Raw genomic sequence first — 18,327 nt, 5'->3', positions numbered from 1 at the left:
TACAAGAAGGCAAAGACACTGTCGACCACCACAAATGTCGTGTCAAAGGGACTCAGAGCCAATGTAAGGAGGCTCCTACTGGTCGAGATGGGACAGTTTGGGTGTCAATAAGGATGGAACTGTCATGGTTTAAAATACATTAAATCCTTACATTCTTTTTTTTTTTTTTTTTTGAGACGGAGTCTCGCTCTGTCGCCCGGGCTGGAGTGCAGTGGCCGGATCTCAGCTCACTGCAAGCTCCGCCTCCCGGGCTTACGCCATTCTCCTGCCTCAGCCTCCCGAGTAGCTAGGACTACAGGTACCCGCCACCTCGACTGGCTAGTTTTTTGTATTTTTTAGTAGAGACGGGGTTTCACCATATTAGCCAGGATGGTCTCGATTTCCTGACCTCGTGATCCGCCTGTCTTGGCCTCCCAAAGTGCTGGGATTACAGGCTTGAGCCACTGCGCCCGGCCTAAATTCTTAAATTCTTAATGATACTCCCCCTTATACCCTCAGAGGAGGAAAAATTCATTAGACACTTTGGTGGATACTAGGAAACTGATTCCTTTTTTTTTTTAACTCATAAATAGAGGTTGAAAAGCAACCCATTTATTCTGTCTTCCCTAAGTGAGCTGTAGTTCAGGGCAACCAAACCACTGAGGAGCCAAGTTTCTCTCTCTGGGAGTATTCTAGCAAAATAAACGAGAAGGAGTGATGGACCAAGATGGTGGCCACGTGGCCGCCCCTAATGCATTAGTGAACCAGACAATAGTCATCAATGGCTGCTAACATCACAAAAGGAGAGATGGGCAGACACTTCGTGTCCCCTGATGGGAGGCAATAGGAGGAACCACCACCCATCAGGCAGATATGCCAAAGATTCAAACTTGAATCTGATTAAACCTCTAAGTCAATCTGCCAACTTGCAAAAAGGAAAAAAAAAAAAAAGCCACAGGATAGAACTGCTGTGTAACACCATGGACGTGAGATAAGCAAAGCCAAGATTATAGGAAACTCCAATCTAAGGACAAACTACTAGTTTTGCCATCTAAATAAATTGTGAAGGAAAAACCAGGAGGGGAACCTATGTTAGTGGGACTCGAGGGACGTATCAGATAGCTGCTATGTACAACCCTCATTTGGATGTTGATACAGAGTAAAAAAAAAAAAAAGACATAGAAAAATGTTAATGTTAACTAAATATTTGATAATATTGAGGAATTACTGTTAAGTGTTATCATGGTATTGTGGTTGTGATTTAAAACTTGTCTCCTTCAGAGGTACATACTGACATAGATGAAATGATAATCTCTCTAAGATCTGCTTTAAAGTAATTGGATTGAGACTAGCCAGGAACTGACCAGTTGTTGAAGCTGGACAGTGGAATATTTTACAGGGTAAATGTCTGACATGTTCCCTTACAAAAGGTTTATTAGAAAAAGGTAATTATGAAATGTGATAGGTAAATCCGTCTGTAGTCATCATTTCATGATGGATAGTATATATATATTTAAAATGTTTAAGAATATTAGAAATCTATTATTTTTATCTTTTTTTTAAAATTCAGCTTTAAACTGTCTTCTAAATATATTCATTTTGCAACAAGCTGAGACACAAAATCAGTCAAGGGACTCAGAGTGGCAAGAAACCTAGACTCCCACTGGATTAATTTCACAAATATTTATTGAGCACCTACTGCATACCAGGTTCTCTGCTAGACACTGGGGATACAGCAGGGGCCAAAACTAAACTTCGCTGCTTTCATAGTTTCTCTGTTTTTAGTGGACACATAGATAATACTTGCCAGGTCCCAGGCATTGTTCTAAGCACCCAACATGTATGAATTCATTGCATTCTCACAACAACCCTTGGAATTACATGGAATTATTATTATCCCTATTTTCCACGTGAAAAAAAAAGCTGAGGGAAGAGAAGTTGAATCCCTTGCCCAAGGTCACAGAGCCGGTGTGTAGGACTGGACCCCGAAGTCCACACTTCCTTCCTCTCTCCCATCAGCACAATCCACCCACTAGAATGTCCAGAGCCCGAGGTGATGAGCCCAACTCACTTGCTTTTCCGCAAGGCGTGCTCCACACTGTGCCCGCGGAACTTCTTGTAGTAGTCAATGAAGGAGAAGGGCAGGGTGATGTTCAGCGGGTTAGTTCTGTCTGGGGCGGCCGCCCTTTTGCGAGACTCAAACGCAATCATTAAGTCAACCCACGCTGCAGGGCGTTTGATTTTGAATTGTTCAATAAAATCCTCTCCAAATATTTTATACAGAAGTTTTTCGAATTCATAATCTACTCCTAAGGATCCATAGGGTCCGCCTGAGTTGAGAACAGAAAGGGAGGCTGTGGTGTTAAAAACCACTGGAAACCCAATCCAGACTCTGAGAAACAGGCCCACCTGTTCATCTCTGACCCGCTTAGCAATGGGACTGCAGCTATAAGTGTTTACTTACACTTCAGAACCCTGCGCTGCTTCGCTTTCCATGCGAAAAAACTTTTCCCTACAGAAATCTCTTGTCAGCAGTCTTTTATTATTTTATTTTTGTTTTTCCTTTTGTTTTTTGTGAGACAGAGTTTTCGCCCTTGTTGCCCAGGCTGGAGTGCAGTGGCACAATCTTGGCTCACAGTGACCTCCGCCTCCTGGGTTGAAGCGATTCTCCTGCTTCAGCCTCCTGAGCAGCTGGGATACAGGCACACACCACCATGCCCGGCTAATTTTTGTATTTTTAGTAGAGACGGGATTTTGCCATGTTGGTCAGGCTGGTCTCAAACTCCTGATCTCAGGTGATACACCTGGCTCGGCCTCTCAAAGTTCTGGGATTACAGGCATGAGCCACCACTCCCAGCCAACAATCTATTTTAAATCAATTACATTTTTTAAAAAAATCAATACTTTTATCTAACTAAGATCATCATGGTATTCCAACCTGACATCCAAGGGTAGGGGGAGTAAAATCAGCAGGCCTGGTCTTGTCCCTGTGTGATCCTCTAATTACTCATTATCCTTTCCCCTCCAGCCTCCCAAAAGGGAAACAGCATGTTCTTTGGTTTGGCAATCTTTTTTTGAGAGTCTCGCTCTGTCACCCAAGGTGGAGTGCAGTGGTGCAATCTCTGCTCACTGCAACCTCTGCCTCCTGGGTCCAGGCAATTCTCCTGCCTCAACCACCTGAGTAGCTGGGGCTACAGGTGTGCACCACCATGCCCAGCTAATTTTTGTATTTTTAGTTGAGACGGGTTTTCATCATGTTGGCCATGCTGGTCTCTAACTCCTGACCTCAAGTGATCTGCCCACTTGGCCTCCCAAAGTGCTGGGATTACAGGCATGAGCCACCACACCTGGCCAGTGGTTTGGCAATCTTGATCCAAGACAAGGTGAGGCCTCCCTAGAAAGTTCACCTTAGCATGGTCATGGGCAACATCAAGTTACTATCTCATCCTTTCAGAATTTTCAGAAACCAACTCCCTTGGCCAGGATCTGAAACAGGCTCGCTTTCTGCCGAAACCCAAGTTGTGGTGGTTTGTGTTTTAAAGAATGTTTAATTGCATTTTGCTTTCCAATTTCAAGCAGACATTAGTATCCTCCACCGCCTACGATCCCACATGTTAGTGGCATTCAAGAGAATAAAACAGAGTTATCTGAAACAAGTGAAAACAGAACTGCCTGGAAACGGCTCAGGTATAAGAAAATCAGCCCTGCAGGGGCTCACCTGTTGCTTTATACAGTTCCTTAAGGTGTCCCTCCGGTAGCCGGATCTGATGGACTGTCAGGTCTACGGTGCCACCGCCACTGTCCACAACCACATACTTGTCACCTGGCACAAAAACAGCCATCTTTTACACAGTTTGCCAACCCCATCTGAAATAAGCTGGTGGGTGGTAACTAGGTAGACCCAGCTAAGTGCCTTCAATACTTCTCATTAGCACAATGGTTTTGCTAATTGGCAGCTCCAGGAGTTAACCATGACTAAAGAGAATGCAATCTGCCCAGGAGGACATGTAGGCATGGATGATGGCGAACCCAGGTGAGTGAATCTAAGATTCACACATTGCTGCATACTTGGCATGTACTTAGTGGGCAGTTTCCTGCCACGTGAACAGTGAGTGCCCTAAAATCATCTGCGTTTCACATAGGACTTACTCTGGAACTGATCAGTTCCAATCCCTACTTGGTTTTACAACATGCAAAATAACAGCTCCCGAAAGAGCTCTCCCTGCGTGAGTGGTCTTTAAAACCCACTGAGTTTGAACATTTTCCAAAAGTGCAAAAGGGACAAATGGGAATGGCTTTTCGCAAGCAGCACAGGAAAATCCAGCAAGAGCAAAGGACATTGAAGGACGCTACCTTCCTCCAGCTCGGACCAGATTTCTCCTATGACATTCTCCACCAAAAAGGTCCGACTCTGCCGATTACGCCGTACGTGTTCCTTAGCTAGTGGCCGACAGAAAGAAAATGACGACGGGTAAGAAAGCATGAAAAAGCAGAGAGTCATCTGCAGTCAGTAGAGGCAACAGCATGAGGAGATTTAGGGATGGAACATTAATGACATTTGACCAAAATAAGTCAATACGATGTCAGGAATCACAAAGCCAGTTCTTCCCAGAGAAAGCAATTTCCACCGGCCTTCCTGTATTCCTCGGCTTAGCCTGTGCCCAGCTGAAAAGCCTGCCCTGATGAGATTCTCACAACCACCCTTGGAATTAGGTAGAATTATTATCCTCATTTTCCACGTGACAAAAACTGAGGGACGAGAATGTGGTCACATGTGACCCTACCCTGGTCACATTTTTTGGAGAACGGGTTAATGAAATCGCCTAGTTTCCCGGCTTTGCTGCCCCAGGGAGGAAGCTATCTGCCAAACAGCCGGCAGTGCGTTCAGTTAAACAATTCCACATCAAGGAATTTTGTCTGATACAAGGAATCTGGGGTATGTTTTCCTAACATGGACCCTGGATAAATGGACTGGGGGCCAGATCCTGACCCAGCTGAAGCCAATATGCATTGCGACCACAAGGTGGCGCATCTGGGCCTGGCAAACCCCTGTGCTGCCTTTTCCATGAACACAGGGACGACCTCCGTTCCTGCTGTGGCTTGGGGTGCTGAGTGGTGGGGACGCCTGTGTGGCTGTGACAGGGCACAAATCATTGTCCCTATGTTGGGAGAAGGAAATCAGGTCAGGAGAGGTTAAGGGGCTTGCAGTTCCCACAATTCCTTTCTTGCAGTCTGAAATGAACCCTCAGACCTTAGGCCCTCGTGCCTTTGAGATTTAACAATTTACAGGGAAGGTGGAAAGAGCAGAATAATGGAACGTCTTGAGATGAGACGGGTGCTGTGAAAGGGCACCTGGGGGGCGGCAAGGCACCGCCAAGGTGGGAGTTTGGGCAAATCGACCCTCTGGGCTTCAGTTTCCTCGTCCATAAAATGGGGATATTAATAGTTGGCTTAAATTCCTCGTGGGCAGAACAAGGACTGAGTCTCCAATGTATCATCAGCCAGCACACAGTAGGTGATAATGAAGGCAACACGCCAAGTGTGAGACTCAGTACTCAGCAAATGATAACTGTGGGCGATGGAGGGCAGCCCCTGATGTTACAGGGGAAGGCTTCGCTGTCCATGGCTCTGCTGCCCCATCCCACAACCTCGCCCCCTCCCAATCTTCTGTTGTTGTTCAGTCCCTAAGCTGGTGCTGCTGATTGTGAATTGTCCTAGAAACCCCTCTGCTGCTGGTTATCCAATAAAGCACCCTTGACCCTCTGGCCTCTTTCAGCAAAGAACACAGTGTTTACAAAACTGCTTCTTCCCTGGGGATTAGAATTGCAAACACCAGGCCAGCTCCAAGTTCTTCTAAATCAGGGCCTGGTTTAGAGTGGAGAGGGAGGCATCCCTTGATTAAAGAGTTCCTGTGGGCCTGGGAGAGCTCCCCAAACTCGGGGCCTCTCTCCTGCTCCCAGCACGGGCTCCAGATGAGCCTGCTGCAGACTTTGTAATGGGCATTTGGTTTTCTTTTTTTCTTTTCTCTTTTTTTGAGACCGTCTTACCCTGTCGCCCAGGCTGGATGGAGTGCAGTGGCACGATCTCGGCTCACTGCAGACTCCGCCTCCTGGGGTCGCGCCATTCTCCTGCCTCAGTCTCTCGAGTAGCTGGGACTACAGGCACCCGCCACCACGCCCGGCTAATTTTTTGCATTTTTGGTACAGATGGGGTTTCACCATTTTAGCCAGGATGGTCTCGATCTCCTGACCTCGTGATCTGCCCGCTTCAGCTTCCCAAACTGCTGGGATTACAGGTGTAAGCCACTGTGCCCGGCTGGCATTTGGTTTTCTAAAGCCATCTAGATGGTTTAAAAAATGGCATTCATAAAATACAGCCAAGCGAGGCTAATACGACATGTACTGAGCTCTCAAAAATTAGCCAAGTTTTCAGGCAAATTAAGCCTCAGATTGTGAAAAATGTATCCTTTATCGATCCCATTCAATCCTTCACGAGTAAAATCATGCTGACAGCAAACCCTGCGATGCTGGGGCTGAGCACCAGCTCCATTTCTCCCCGTGGCACCCACTGGCCTTCAGTCACGGAGGAGCATTGAGGCATCTCAGGTGCTCCTGGTTAAGTGCTCTGCCAGGCTCTCCCCAGACAGCACTCGTCTTCTGGGAGAGAGGTTCTCATTGTAAAGTGAGGCTGTCGCCAAACCCACTGCCTCACTGCCCTTCGGAGGGGCGGTGCCCGACAATTTGAGGATTTCAAAAACCAGGAAGACCCTCTGAGCACACAGAGACAGCAAACTCCACAAGCCACAGGACAGGAACACAGAGCAGTGTGGGGGCAGATGTGATACATTAAGGGAAAGGAAATCAAAAACTCTTAGGGAAGGCAATCTTTTAAAAACAGATGTTCCCCCTAAAATGTGTTATACTCACAAAAAGTTAAAAACAGCTATTCTAGAAGTAGCTACTGGTCATGAATTTGTGTTTGTGAACAACATGAAGAATCAGCATGTAAGATATAAACTTAGTCTTTCCTCTTTTTTCCAGTGAAAACAATGAAGATTAAAATTTAAATAAACCTCTGAGTATTCACAATGTGAATGCATTTGATTCAGTCAGCAGTAAGGCTAGCCTCGGTGGGCCCTGAGGAGGCCGGGCATTGGTAGAAAGGGGCAGGTCAAGTCCTCAGCTTTTAAAGGGAAGCTCTTTCCATTCATTCTGGGTAAATCAGAGCTCAGGCGTGAGCACACCGCTCCTGGCAGGCCAGGGCAGCAGCCTGGTGACAAGGGAGCCTTTTGCTACTGCTTCGTGGCTGAGGTTCCCAGACTCCTAAGTCTTGGGATTGAAATGCAGATGGGGGGACTCTGGGGCAGAGTTGCTTCTCTCAAGAGCAAGAGGGGAGGCCTGGAGGAGGCAGCCTGAGACCATCTAAGCAGGAATACACATGGGCTCAGGGTGAGCCTGGGCTGGTGCCTTGGGAAGTGCAGGGACCGGCCTTGGGTGTGGGGTCCAAAGAAAAGTTGGGAACAAACTTGTGGCAGGAACAACTCAGCAACGGTCCTCACTGATGCCTTCTTCCCTCTCCTCCTCCCAGGCCTGGGGCCTTCTGGTGGGGGATGGGGGTGAACATGGGTGACAGGTGGGTATCTGCCCTCAAAGCCCTCGTCTGGGAACAGAGCTCAGAGCTGCAGTGCCCAGCGCCACCCCCACAGTGCTCCCACTTAGCGCCCATGCTCACATTGGTGCCTTGACCCTGACAGGGCATGTCTGCACACCCTATAGCCCTCAACACACCCACAGAGCCCTGGATACCAGGGAACCAAGTTCCATGACCAAGGCCATGATCCACTTGCCTGCAGGTAATTATTAAAGAGAAAAAGCTTTTTAAAACCCCATCCTGAGTCTCCCTAAGGAAGTGCTCCTTCCCACAGCTAAGCGAGCATCACCTAGGTCAGGAAAGTCAGCTGGTTTCATCTGCATTTTAAACTCTCAGCAAAGACACATAATGAGCTCATCACACATGAAGCAGCCCAATGAGTGAGTCAGCAATAAATCAACAGTCTTAATGGAGAATTAATAACAGGCAATGGAATTAGATTAAGAATCTGTTAATACACAAGAAAGATTAAGAGCCTAGTACAATGCAAGGCCAAGAACTGCTCTCAGGCTACCCTCAGGTTCTTAGAGAGAAGCTCCCCGTCCCCAGGCACTTGGTGGGTGATGAACCAGGGTAACCATGCCTCCATTTATGGGGGTCCTTGGAGGGGCCAGGTAGGGGGGCTGAGCAGAGAGGTGCTTAAAGCCCACCTCCTCCTGGAGTATCCTGATTCTTCACTGACACTAAGTGCCTTTAAAATCATCAGAGGGAGAGAGACATCCAGGGCTTGGGAGGGAAGGAGAGCAGGAGGGGGAGAGAGAGAGCAGAGGTACCCTGTGTAAACCCAGCTCCTACTGTGTCACTGCCGCTGTACCCATTGACGGCTGCCTTGCTGCTCAGCTCAATCATCTGGTGTAGCCGCAGCTTTCGGCAGTAGATAGAGGCCGCCTCAGGCTCCAAGGCAATGATGAGCTGCTCCGAGTTCTCAGGCGAGACCAGGCCTGCCTGGAAGACAGAAACAGAGGCTGGGACCCAGGGCCCCCTGGGCCGGCCTGCTCACAGGACACCCATGCGTGGGCTGACATCCCTAAGGAGGGTGCATTTGTGCTGTGCTTCTGTGGGACATTCTCTACACAGTCCTCTGCACAGTGTCATGTCGGGGTACCTCGGTACTGGGCCCCAGGCCAGATACCCAAACAACCCAGGGTGGCCAAAGAAAATGTACAGGCACCCTGGGGAAATGCCAGGAGCTCTGGCCGGGGGGCCTCTTGCACTTCGGGCCTACTTGTTTCACAGCTGAGCAGCACCATGGGGAGGGGCAGGGGGAATACGGACTGTAGGATGCACACGGGCTTCCATGCTCCGGTGGTTGGAGGCACGGAGTTGCAGAGACCCCAAAACTTTCCAAACCATCACAGGGTGGGAGGCAGGTGATCTGTTCTCAGTTGTAATATACCACACGGTCTGACCAAATCGGAGCAAACCCCTATGTTTGGTGGCCTCGGAAACAGACCATGGCTGGGCCTCAGCAACGCAAGCATTTGATTTTGCTATCTGGGTAACCGACCTGTTATCTCCAGAGCACTAGGAGGGTTCCTGAGATTTGCCTACTGGGGGTGTCAGAAGAGCAGTGGCTCCAGGCGGAAGCCCCTCCTGGAATCTCATAGAGTCCCTCATTCTCTAGAGTGCGGTTGAGTCAGCAAGCAGGTATCCTATTCAAAGCCGCCACCCTTTAATATTTTATTATACACATATATCACATATGGTAATAAATATTCCTTTAATAATCTGATCCCCAAGTTCTCATCTGTGGCTTCCATCTGCAGACATTTGGGGCCTTAGCCTGTAGTAGGCAGAAATGCTTCTGCTCTGTGACATCTGACCCGTCCCAGTCACCACTCCTGTGGGCCTTCAGAAGAGTCAGCCCAGGAGGCCCTGGGACAACCCTTCTGAGGATGCTCAGAGAAACAGCCTGGCTGGGCCTCTAACCAGCTCCCTGGCACCTCTCATGGCCTTGAACTGCAGCAGGAGGCCCCACGTGCTTCTGGAAACCATTCAGGCACACGAGTGTCCTCAGTTGCCAGCCCAGTTGCCCATGGAAGCACACTTCATCCCTGCCACTGACTTTCTGCCGTTTCTTAGGAATCTTGGGATGCTGCCTTCATACCATTCCTACTGGGAGGAAGGCCTCGAGCTGTATACCAGACCCCTGGGGTTTAGTGCATTCTTCTTGCAGACCAGGTTCAGAAGGTCTCCTAATGTCACACATGCACAAATAACCTCTCACCAGGGGAAGCCAGTCTCATCATGGGCAGAGGGGCTTGGGAGGTCCAATTATTGGGCAAGGAGGGAAGGGGATCTTCAGGTATTAAGAATGCAAAGTGGCCAGGTGCGGTGGCTCACACCTGTAATCCCAGCACTTTGGAAGGCCGAGGCAGGCAGATCACCTGAGGTCAAGAGTTCGAGACCAGCCTGACCAATATGATGAAACCCCGTCTCTACTAAAAATACACACACAAAAAAATAGCTGGGCATGGTGGGGGCAGCACCTGTAATCCCAGCTACTTGGGAGGCTGAGGCAGGAGAATTGCTTGAACCCGGGAGGCGGAGGTTGCAGTGAGCCGGGACGGTGCCACTGCACCCCAGCCTGGGCAACAAGAGTGAAACTCCATTTCCAAAAAAAAAAAAAGAATGCAAAGGACCTTCCGGGCTATTTGTCAACTCCTTCACTTTATGTAGAAAGAGAAGGAGGGTTGCCCACTGTCCCAGTTTGCCCAGGATAGAGGGATTTCCTGGGATGTGAGACTTTCAGCGCTAAAACTGATACTACCAGCAGGCAGGTGACTGAACATCTTCACTCTGTAAATACCAAATGCCTCAAAATGGCAGAACCATATTTGGAAGGCTGACTTTATAAAATCAGGTAAGAACCACCACTCTCATGTCCTGTACTGTCCGCGGCGAACCCTCTTCCCATCACCTAGTACCCTCCGCTAGGGCCAACCACCCGGGCAGCATCAATGCCCATCAGCTCAGCCCATGGGTCAGAGAGGCTGGATCTGCCCTTAGGCGACATCGGTCAGCAGGGCCCTGACTCAGGTGCGTGACAGGATTTCCCACGGCCCCCTATTCAAGCAAGTAAAAGTCCCCCCTCCCCAGCTTCCCCCTCACAGGGTCACATTAGACATCCTTGGCACAAACGTGGCTGACGGTTAAAGTGAAAGAGGACGTGGCTGTCACACGTGCAGTGCCCCCGGGAAAGGTGAAACCTCTGAGCCTGGATCCCAAGGGCCCAGGAGGAAGAAATCCCAAATAAGACCAGGAGGGACCCCTTCCAAGGGACAGCTCCTGTGCTGATTCTTCCATCCTTGTAGCTTGTGGAGTCAAGGACCTCCCAGGAGAAGAGAAGCTCCAAGGGGAAAGCTTCCACAAAACGGGGTAAGAAGGGCCAACTTGCTGCAAAGAAACTGCCGGGCCTGTATGTATACAATTCTCCTCCAAAGTTCAAACTTGAAACTAAACTGAGGGCGGGGGCAGACCCATGAGCGGAGCCCAGGGAGTTGGTGTGAGGGAAGAAAGGCAAAGACCCAGACGCTACATTACGGTTGCCACGTCCCACTGGGATGTCAGCCTGCCAGGTGGGACTTGTGGCAGTGAGGCCCCCTGCAGGGCCAGAAAAAGCAAGATGGGCCTGGGCCACGGCAGCAGGGACAGGGATGGGAAGGGAGAAAGGGCGCCATAAGCTCTGCCCCTTGCCCCTTCTTCCCATACCATAAGCTCCACCCCCATCCTTCTTCTCACACCATAAGCCCCACCCTATCCCTCTTTCCACACGATAAGCCGTGCCCCTCATCCCTCTTCCCAAACTGTAAGCTCCGCCCCCATCCTTCTTTCCACACCATAAGCTCTGCCCCTCATCCCTCTTCCCACACTGTAAGCTCTGCCCCCATCTCTCTACCCACACTACCCCTGAAATCGAGCAGGAACTCTGACTTAGATGGGAAATCTTTATATGGAAAATTAGATCCAGCAGTCCAGAGGGGTGAAGAGCCCTGTGTAAAATTCTACAACTTGAGGGCATCCGAGTGTGCCTGTGTGCAACTGACAATCCAACAGAACTGTCCTCCGCCCGGGACACTCTCACATCCTGAAGACACTCAGGCTGCCCCAAGTCTGTGGAAAATAGCTTGGGCTGGCCCCTCAGGGGAGGCCTTTCATCTGTTCCTCTCCAGCTGGGCTGGCCTCAGCTCCACAGCAAAAGCTTTGGCCTGTTTCCACAGGGGGTTCCCCACTGTACCAGGAAAAGGATGCAGGCAGGAAGCAAAGGTGAAGAGAACCCCACTCCCAACGGGAGGAAAAGGCAAGGTCACGGCTCCAGGCAGTGTCTGGGAGGCCCAGGACAAAGTAACCACACTCCTTTGCTTCCACCAGCTCCTGTCCAGTGAGGGGCTGTGTCCCACCCACAAACCCCCATGGAGGTCACAGAAGAGAGCTGAGAAGGAGAGGTGAGAAGAGGCAGCAGACTCTGCACAAATTTAACCTCCCCAGGAGTCCCAGAGCTGCTGCGGACTCTGAGAAAAGGAGGAAATGCTAAAGCATCACCCAGGCTCTCAAAAACCCACCTGTCTTTCTCTCTGGGCAGAAGACCCAAGGCCTGGAAGTGCAAGCTTCGTTTCTGCATTAACACTTGCAGCCACCCTCAACAGAAGCCCTCCATCTGGCAGCCCTCAGCAAATCTATGGGTCTGTTTGCCTGGGATCACGCCAGGTCAACTGCAGCCGCAGAACACTGTCTCTGTCTTTGCTGATTCTGCCTTCGGAGTAGGTACCTCATGGTTACTACTCCCGCGTGAGCCCTCCCTCCACTGGGGCCCCTGCTAAGCACTTAACATATTCTGTCTCCAGTCCTATACACCAAGCTTGTCCAACCCATGGCCCACAGGCCGGGACAACTTTAGATACAGCCCAACACAAACTTGTAAGCTTTCTTAAAACATGATGAGATTTTTTTGTGTGTGTGATTTTTTTTAGCTCATCAGCTATCATTAGTGTTAGTGTATTTAATGTGTGACCCAAGACATTCCTTCTTCTTCCAGTGTGGCCCAGGGAAGCCAAAAGATTGGCCACCCCTGTTACTAACAGTGCAGATACGTGTAGCCTCACCCGCAGGATGGTGGATTTTCTAACGGCAACGCTCAGTTCTTCTTGCCCCAGAGCACACAGTAGGTGTTCAGGAGGTAGCTGTCGAACGAATGGACCCACCAGCCCTCCAGCCAGCCTTTCTTCTGCAGTTTCCTGGCCCTCATCCCTGCATTCCACAGACATGACCTGGGGATGGATTCTACATACAGGAAGTATCTGAACCAAGAGCATATGCTGCCCCATTTGACTCCTCCAAGAATTCGGGACTGCAGGAGCACCATCGTGGTAGCTTTTTAGAGACTTCCTCTGTGATCACGAGTTTCACTCAGGAGAAGCACGTGAGAAAACCACACTCCAGGGAGACTCAGGAGGGAAGCAGGTGGTGTTTACACCAACTACTCTGCTCCTCTGCCTTGCAATCAGCCAGGAGAATCTGCCACTGTGTCCACAGCTGAGAAAAAATGGCCAGATCAGTTAAGTGCTCTGCTGGTCTGTGGTCAGGCTACAAAAAGGCTACAGCTGCAGCAGTTTGGGGTGTTACGCTATTTTGTTTTCCTGATGACCTTTTTTCACCGCAGCTTGTTCAGAAAGGGAGGCAGAAGAAGCTGCATCTCCATGTTAGATGAGATCATCCTACATATGGGAGCAGCATTTATTTAACAGGTTTCCGCAGCCTACTAGAGTTACACATTTTAGGCAAAATGCCCTTAGAAATAAACTGGACTATTTCCTATCCACAATCCCCTCAGCTTCAGAACAGTCTCCGGTTCTAAGTCTTTTCTAAAGGCCTCAGAAGAGGGATCAGCTGTTCTTTCTGTTACCATCTTTTCACTGAATGCTCTTAAAGGGTGTAAAGATGGCTTGAGTCCGGGAATTACAAAAGATAAAGGTTTAACCCATCTTTTCAACAAGCACTCAACACAAGGCGAGTTTCTGGAGTTTCACTGATGAAACTGCATCTGTGCACCCTCTCTGCAGCCTTTACGGGCAGTGAGCCATAGCCTGCCCCAGCGGAGGCCCCAGAACTCCAGACCTGCTCCTCACATCATCTCCCAGCTCTGCTTCCAGGCTGCTTTCTCCTCCACCTGACAGGTGGGAGGTTCAAGTTCAGCCCCCACCACTGCCCCACAAACCTGTGCTCAGGAGGCTTCTGATAAGCCTGGAAGGAGGGGCTCCATTTTCCCCACGCAAGCAGAGTAGACGTGACCAGTCCTCCAACTCTCCTACTGGAGCAGCCACTCTACCTCATCTTTCCAGCTCTCCTGCCTGAAGTCGGGCCCATGGGATGGGATGCACTTTGGGTAGAAGGATCGGTGGGCAGCCACCACCTTGCAGAAGGAGACAGATGTCCACCTGATTCAATACCTTTCACATACACGGGTGCCTGGTGGGTACTCGCAGAAGCTGCTAGGCTGAGAACTATGTTCTGTGCTCGGACACTGTATTAGTCGGGGTTCTCCAGAGAAACAGAACCAGTAGGCCAGTGGGGCATACAGACACACAGACAGACAGATAAATAATTATAAGGATTTGGCTTATGCAATTATAGAGGCTGAGAAGTTCCAAGATCTGCAGCCAGCAAGCTGGAGACCCAGGAGAACCCATGGTATAGGCTGGCAGGCTCGAGACCCAGGAAGAGTCAATGTTTAAGTTTGAGTCCAAAGGCAGGGAAAAACAAACAAACAATGACCCAGCTCAAAGGCAGTCATGCAGGAGGAACTCCCTCTTACTTGGGAGGGTCCGTCTTTTGCTCCATTCAGGCCTTCAACTGATTAGATGGGGCCCACCTTCCTCAAGGAGGGCCATCCACTTTGCTCAGTTTATTGATTTAAATGTTGAATTTTATCACAGGAACACTCAGAATAATGACTGACTAAATATCTGAGCATCCTATGGCCTAGTCAAGTTGACATATAAAATTAATCATCATCTTTCTTATTCTGTATAATAATGGGGGATGGAGAGAGAGTAGAGAGATGTTAATTTTGCCCATAGAGTTGCAAATGTCATTTCCACTTTGTCCTAAGACTCTCCAGAAGACAGGCTAAAGAGACTGCAGCAATGTCTGCAAAGCAACTGTGCTTCCCAGTGCACCCCTCTCCCTAACCCACAAGTATGGAAGGTTTCAGTGAACCATTTAGCTGTGAGCAACCCAAGAGCTGGATCCCTGCCTTGGCTGGGTATAGAATCCAGTGCCTACCACAGTCCTGACAGAGATAGGTCTCTAGTATAGTTCTGTTTAATGAATAAATAAATGCATGAACAAAAAACAATTGAATGATCGCTGCCATCTTTAAATCCACTCAGCGGCTGTCAATGGAACAAAAGTATCAAACCAGAACTGCAAAGGATCAAAAACGAAGCTGCAAAAACACTGTACCAAAGTCAGCCAGCCTCGAGGAAACAGCATGTCTCTGGACTTCTGAAAGCAAATTCCCCACATTCATAAACACAGCTCACATCTGTCCTCACCCAAGAGCTGCAGGCCCTTTTCTCTCGAGGCACCTATTTGATTCCACCAACCCCCAGGGACTTGGTGTCCTCCTCTGTGACTCCCCAGTGTAAGGGCCCCACGCCTCCTGTCCCACCTCTTGGAAGAGTCAGCCCAGGGCTCTAACTCCCCTGACAAATTTACCAGCCACTGCACCTCTTTTTTTTTTTTCAGGCTATAAATAAGAATGACCTTTTTGTGGGTCACACATTTGTTGCTGAAGTCTTCCTGTGGGTTGGGAAAAGAGTCAAAACCATGAATCTTGAATATTCTTCCTGGGAAAAACTCAGAACGCTGAGCAGCGTCTCTGTAGACAGCTGTGCCCCGATGCCCCATTTCTGGGCCCTGCCAGAAGGTTGACACTATGGAGGTTGTGCTCCGTGATGCCCAGGGCTTCTGTGAATGGTTAAACTGCATTTTTTTTCTTCCGTTTTTAAAGAGCTTGCCTCTCTCTGGAGCTTCCACCCTCTTCCTTCATCCCTATAAAAACAGATCTATTTTTGGCAGGTACATACACTGAGCCAGATTCTCACGCTGCACGGAGGCAGGGGAGTGCACAGGAAGCAGCCTGGGGAAGGGGAGAGAGTGCAGGGAGGGGACTCCTCGCCCTTGACTGCATGCAAGTTGAACTGCATGCTACTTGGAGTCAAGCCTTCTGAGTGAGCGCTGAATGCAATTCATGATGCTGAGGTTCCCATGGCCACTCAACTATGCTGGGGTTCCGGGTTGACTCTGCGGGTCACAAACAAAATCAGAGGTACGACTCCTGGGAAAGGTGGGCAGGATGCTTCCTGAGAGGCATGACAGCGGGGAGGGGACATCTAATGACTCTGGTGACTTGCCACACAACCCAGCCTCAGCTGAAGACTCAGAAAACCGACTCTCAACACACAGAGAGCTGACCCAGGCCCCAGGCGTGGGTGTTCATACACCCAGGGGCTTAAATGCAACAGGAGCCAGCTCTGTCCTGTCCTAGGGACCATAACAACAGGTGAGCATGGCCTGCCATTCCTGCCTCAAAGCCAGACCCTCACAGCAGCCGCCCCCCGGTGCCCACAGGGATGGAGTGGCCACTGGCACTGGAGCATCTGTCTCCCTGGCCAACAAGCGCCTGTGCCTGGTATGCCCCTTGGCCATGCCACTGCCCTCTGCAAGGGTCTGCCATCTCCAACACAGCCCCTGCTGAGTGAAGCGTGCAAGGAACAATCACACTTCCTTTCTTTGCTGCAGCAGACATGCAGTTTTCAGCCTCCATGCCAAGCTGAAATGCCTGGTTCTCGGCCAATGGCCTTGGCTTGCTTGCTTTCTTATTCAAATATTCCTGTTTCCCAAGCCTTTCCCTTAAGATTCTCACTTCATTTCACCCACAGAGAAATGTCTCTGAACCACAGCTTTGAAATCCTAGCCCTGGAGACTCCGCAGTAGAAACATGACCTGGAAATGTAGAAAGCCAGGAAGGAAACCGAACGCAGCTCTTGTTTTAGAACTGACCCCCATTGCTCCCCCAGGAGGAAGCTGAGGAACGGGAAGGTTCCTTGTCTCCCAGCCCCCACCCTGCCTAGGGGAGCCTCCTTGCTGCCTCCCACGGAGGCCAGTGAATGTGGGAGGTACCTGGGCGGGGCTACAGTCACCACCCTGGGCATCTTGGGTCCTTCTCCTCCGGCTTCCACCCACCCTGACCCCACCCTCACCTGGTAGGCAGCTTGTCTCATGAACTGCTTGGCCGGCTGCTTCCAGATGGCAGGCACCGTGATGACCCATCTGACATCAGAGTTCTCGAACTCCGAACCCGCCTGGTCACTCAGCTCCTGAAGCCAAGGGAAAGAAATGCAACAGGTCAAGTGGCAGCTGGTCCCTGGGGCAGCCTCCTGTAGCTTCACTGAATCCAGGCTTCCCGCCAAAGCTCTTCAGGAGCCAGTTTCAGGCCCCCCCCACACTTATCAGCATCAGAGAGCAAAGATCTGTTTCCTGAATATTCAGCAAGCAGGGAGCTCTAGCCCCTTTCCCTCACTGAATGGGACCGTGGGCTGGAGAGAGGAGGATCAGAGGAAATCCCTTTGGCCACTTCCTAATCATGTGACTTTGGACAAGTGACAACCTCTCGGGCCTCAGTTTCCATATCTGTGCAGTGGGGATAATGCCTAGCTCCCAAGATTGTTGAGAGGATTGATGATTTATGGAGAGCTACAGTTACTGAGTGCTTAGCATGTATCTGCCACCTTATTAAGCACTTTGCATACCTTGTCTCTATTCATCCAGTGAAGAATCCTGTTAGAAAGGGATTCTCACTGTGCCCCTTTCCTACAAATGGGGATACTGAGACTTTGATATGCTCAGTACCTTTTTGACCACTGTACAGTTAGAAAGTAGCAGAGCCAAAATTGAGACCCAGAGTCTAGTCTATCGTACTATGTACGATAAATGAATGACAGTGTTGGTTGGTATCCTTGGGGAAGAGCTTGGTTTTTGGCTGTTGATATTATGTTCTACAGTTGGTTGAGCCATGAGGGTTCTTGCTTGTAAGCATGTTTGCAAGGATGATTTGTGGGTGTACATAAATATGTGCTATGTACAGTTAAACACTTATAGTACTATATAATATTCATGTTGGCTAGCAGTAATATTCATGTTGGCTAGTAGTCTATCTTGACTCCACGAAGGTCTGAGTTATGACATGTGGTCCCATAGCTAAACAGTGCCTGGTCCACAGTGATGCTTACCAGCTGGTGGCAGCTATCATCATTGTCATCTACCTTATGCAAGGCCAGCATTATCAGGGGAGTTTTCCCAACAGGAAGGGAAGGCTATGAATGATATGACCTCATCAAGAACCATGCGGCCCTTAACTTTTGGTTAAGGTTAAACCACATCACTGAGGTCCATGCTGATAAACGGGCTGAGCAGAAGCATCAGAGGTTCCCGCCTGGTTCACACAGACAAAATATGTCACTGGAGGACTTCTTAGACTCAGTATTCCCATCTGTGCACGGAGATCATAAAACTAACCCACAGCATTACTGGCAAGATTAAATGAAAACACATGAGGAATGTCTGGCCCAAAGACCTCTGATAAATGCTAGTTCTTTCCTTCCTTTCTTTTCCCCTTGCCACATTCACCAGACAAAT

At 49.6% G+C, this 18,327-nt stretch overlaps 1 protein-coding gene across 2 annotated transcripts in view; it reads right to left on the bottom strand.

Moving 5' to 3' along the window:
• Positions 1-18,327, bottom strand: part of HSPA12A (heat shock protein family A (Hsp70) member 12A) — a 184,022-nt gene that overhangs the window by 6,530 nt on the left and 159,165 nt on the right. For both annotated transcript variants that reach the window (XM_033181583.1, XM_033181584.1), the window contains 5 exons: positions 16,893-17,009; positions 8,403-8,574; positions 4,333-4,419; positions 3,698-3,802; positions 2,051-2,309 (listed from right to left, as the gene is read on the bottom strand). In XM_033181583.1, coding sequence (XP_033037474.1) covers positions 2,051-2,309; positions 3,698-3,802; positions 4,333-4,419; positions 8,403-8,574; positions 16,893-17,009 — 740 coding nt within the window. The remainder of the gene's footprint in view (positions 1-2,050; positions 2,310-3,697; positions 3,803-4,332; positions 4,420-8,402; positions 8,575-16,892; positions 17,010-18,327) is intronic.

Source organism: Trachypithecus francoisi, unplaced genomic scaffold (genome assembly GCF_009764315.1).
Source record: "Trachypithecus francoisi isolate TF-2019V2 unplaced genomic scaffold, Tfra_2.0 Contig01579, whole genome shotgun sequence".
Taxonomy (NCBI): Eukaryota; Metazoa; Chordata; class Mammalia; order Primates; family Cercopithecidae; genus Trachypithecus; species Trachypithecus francoisi.
The sequence above is the reverse complement of the archived record's forward strand: the minus strand, read 5'-3'. Positions and strand labels throughout refer to the sequence as shown.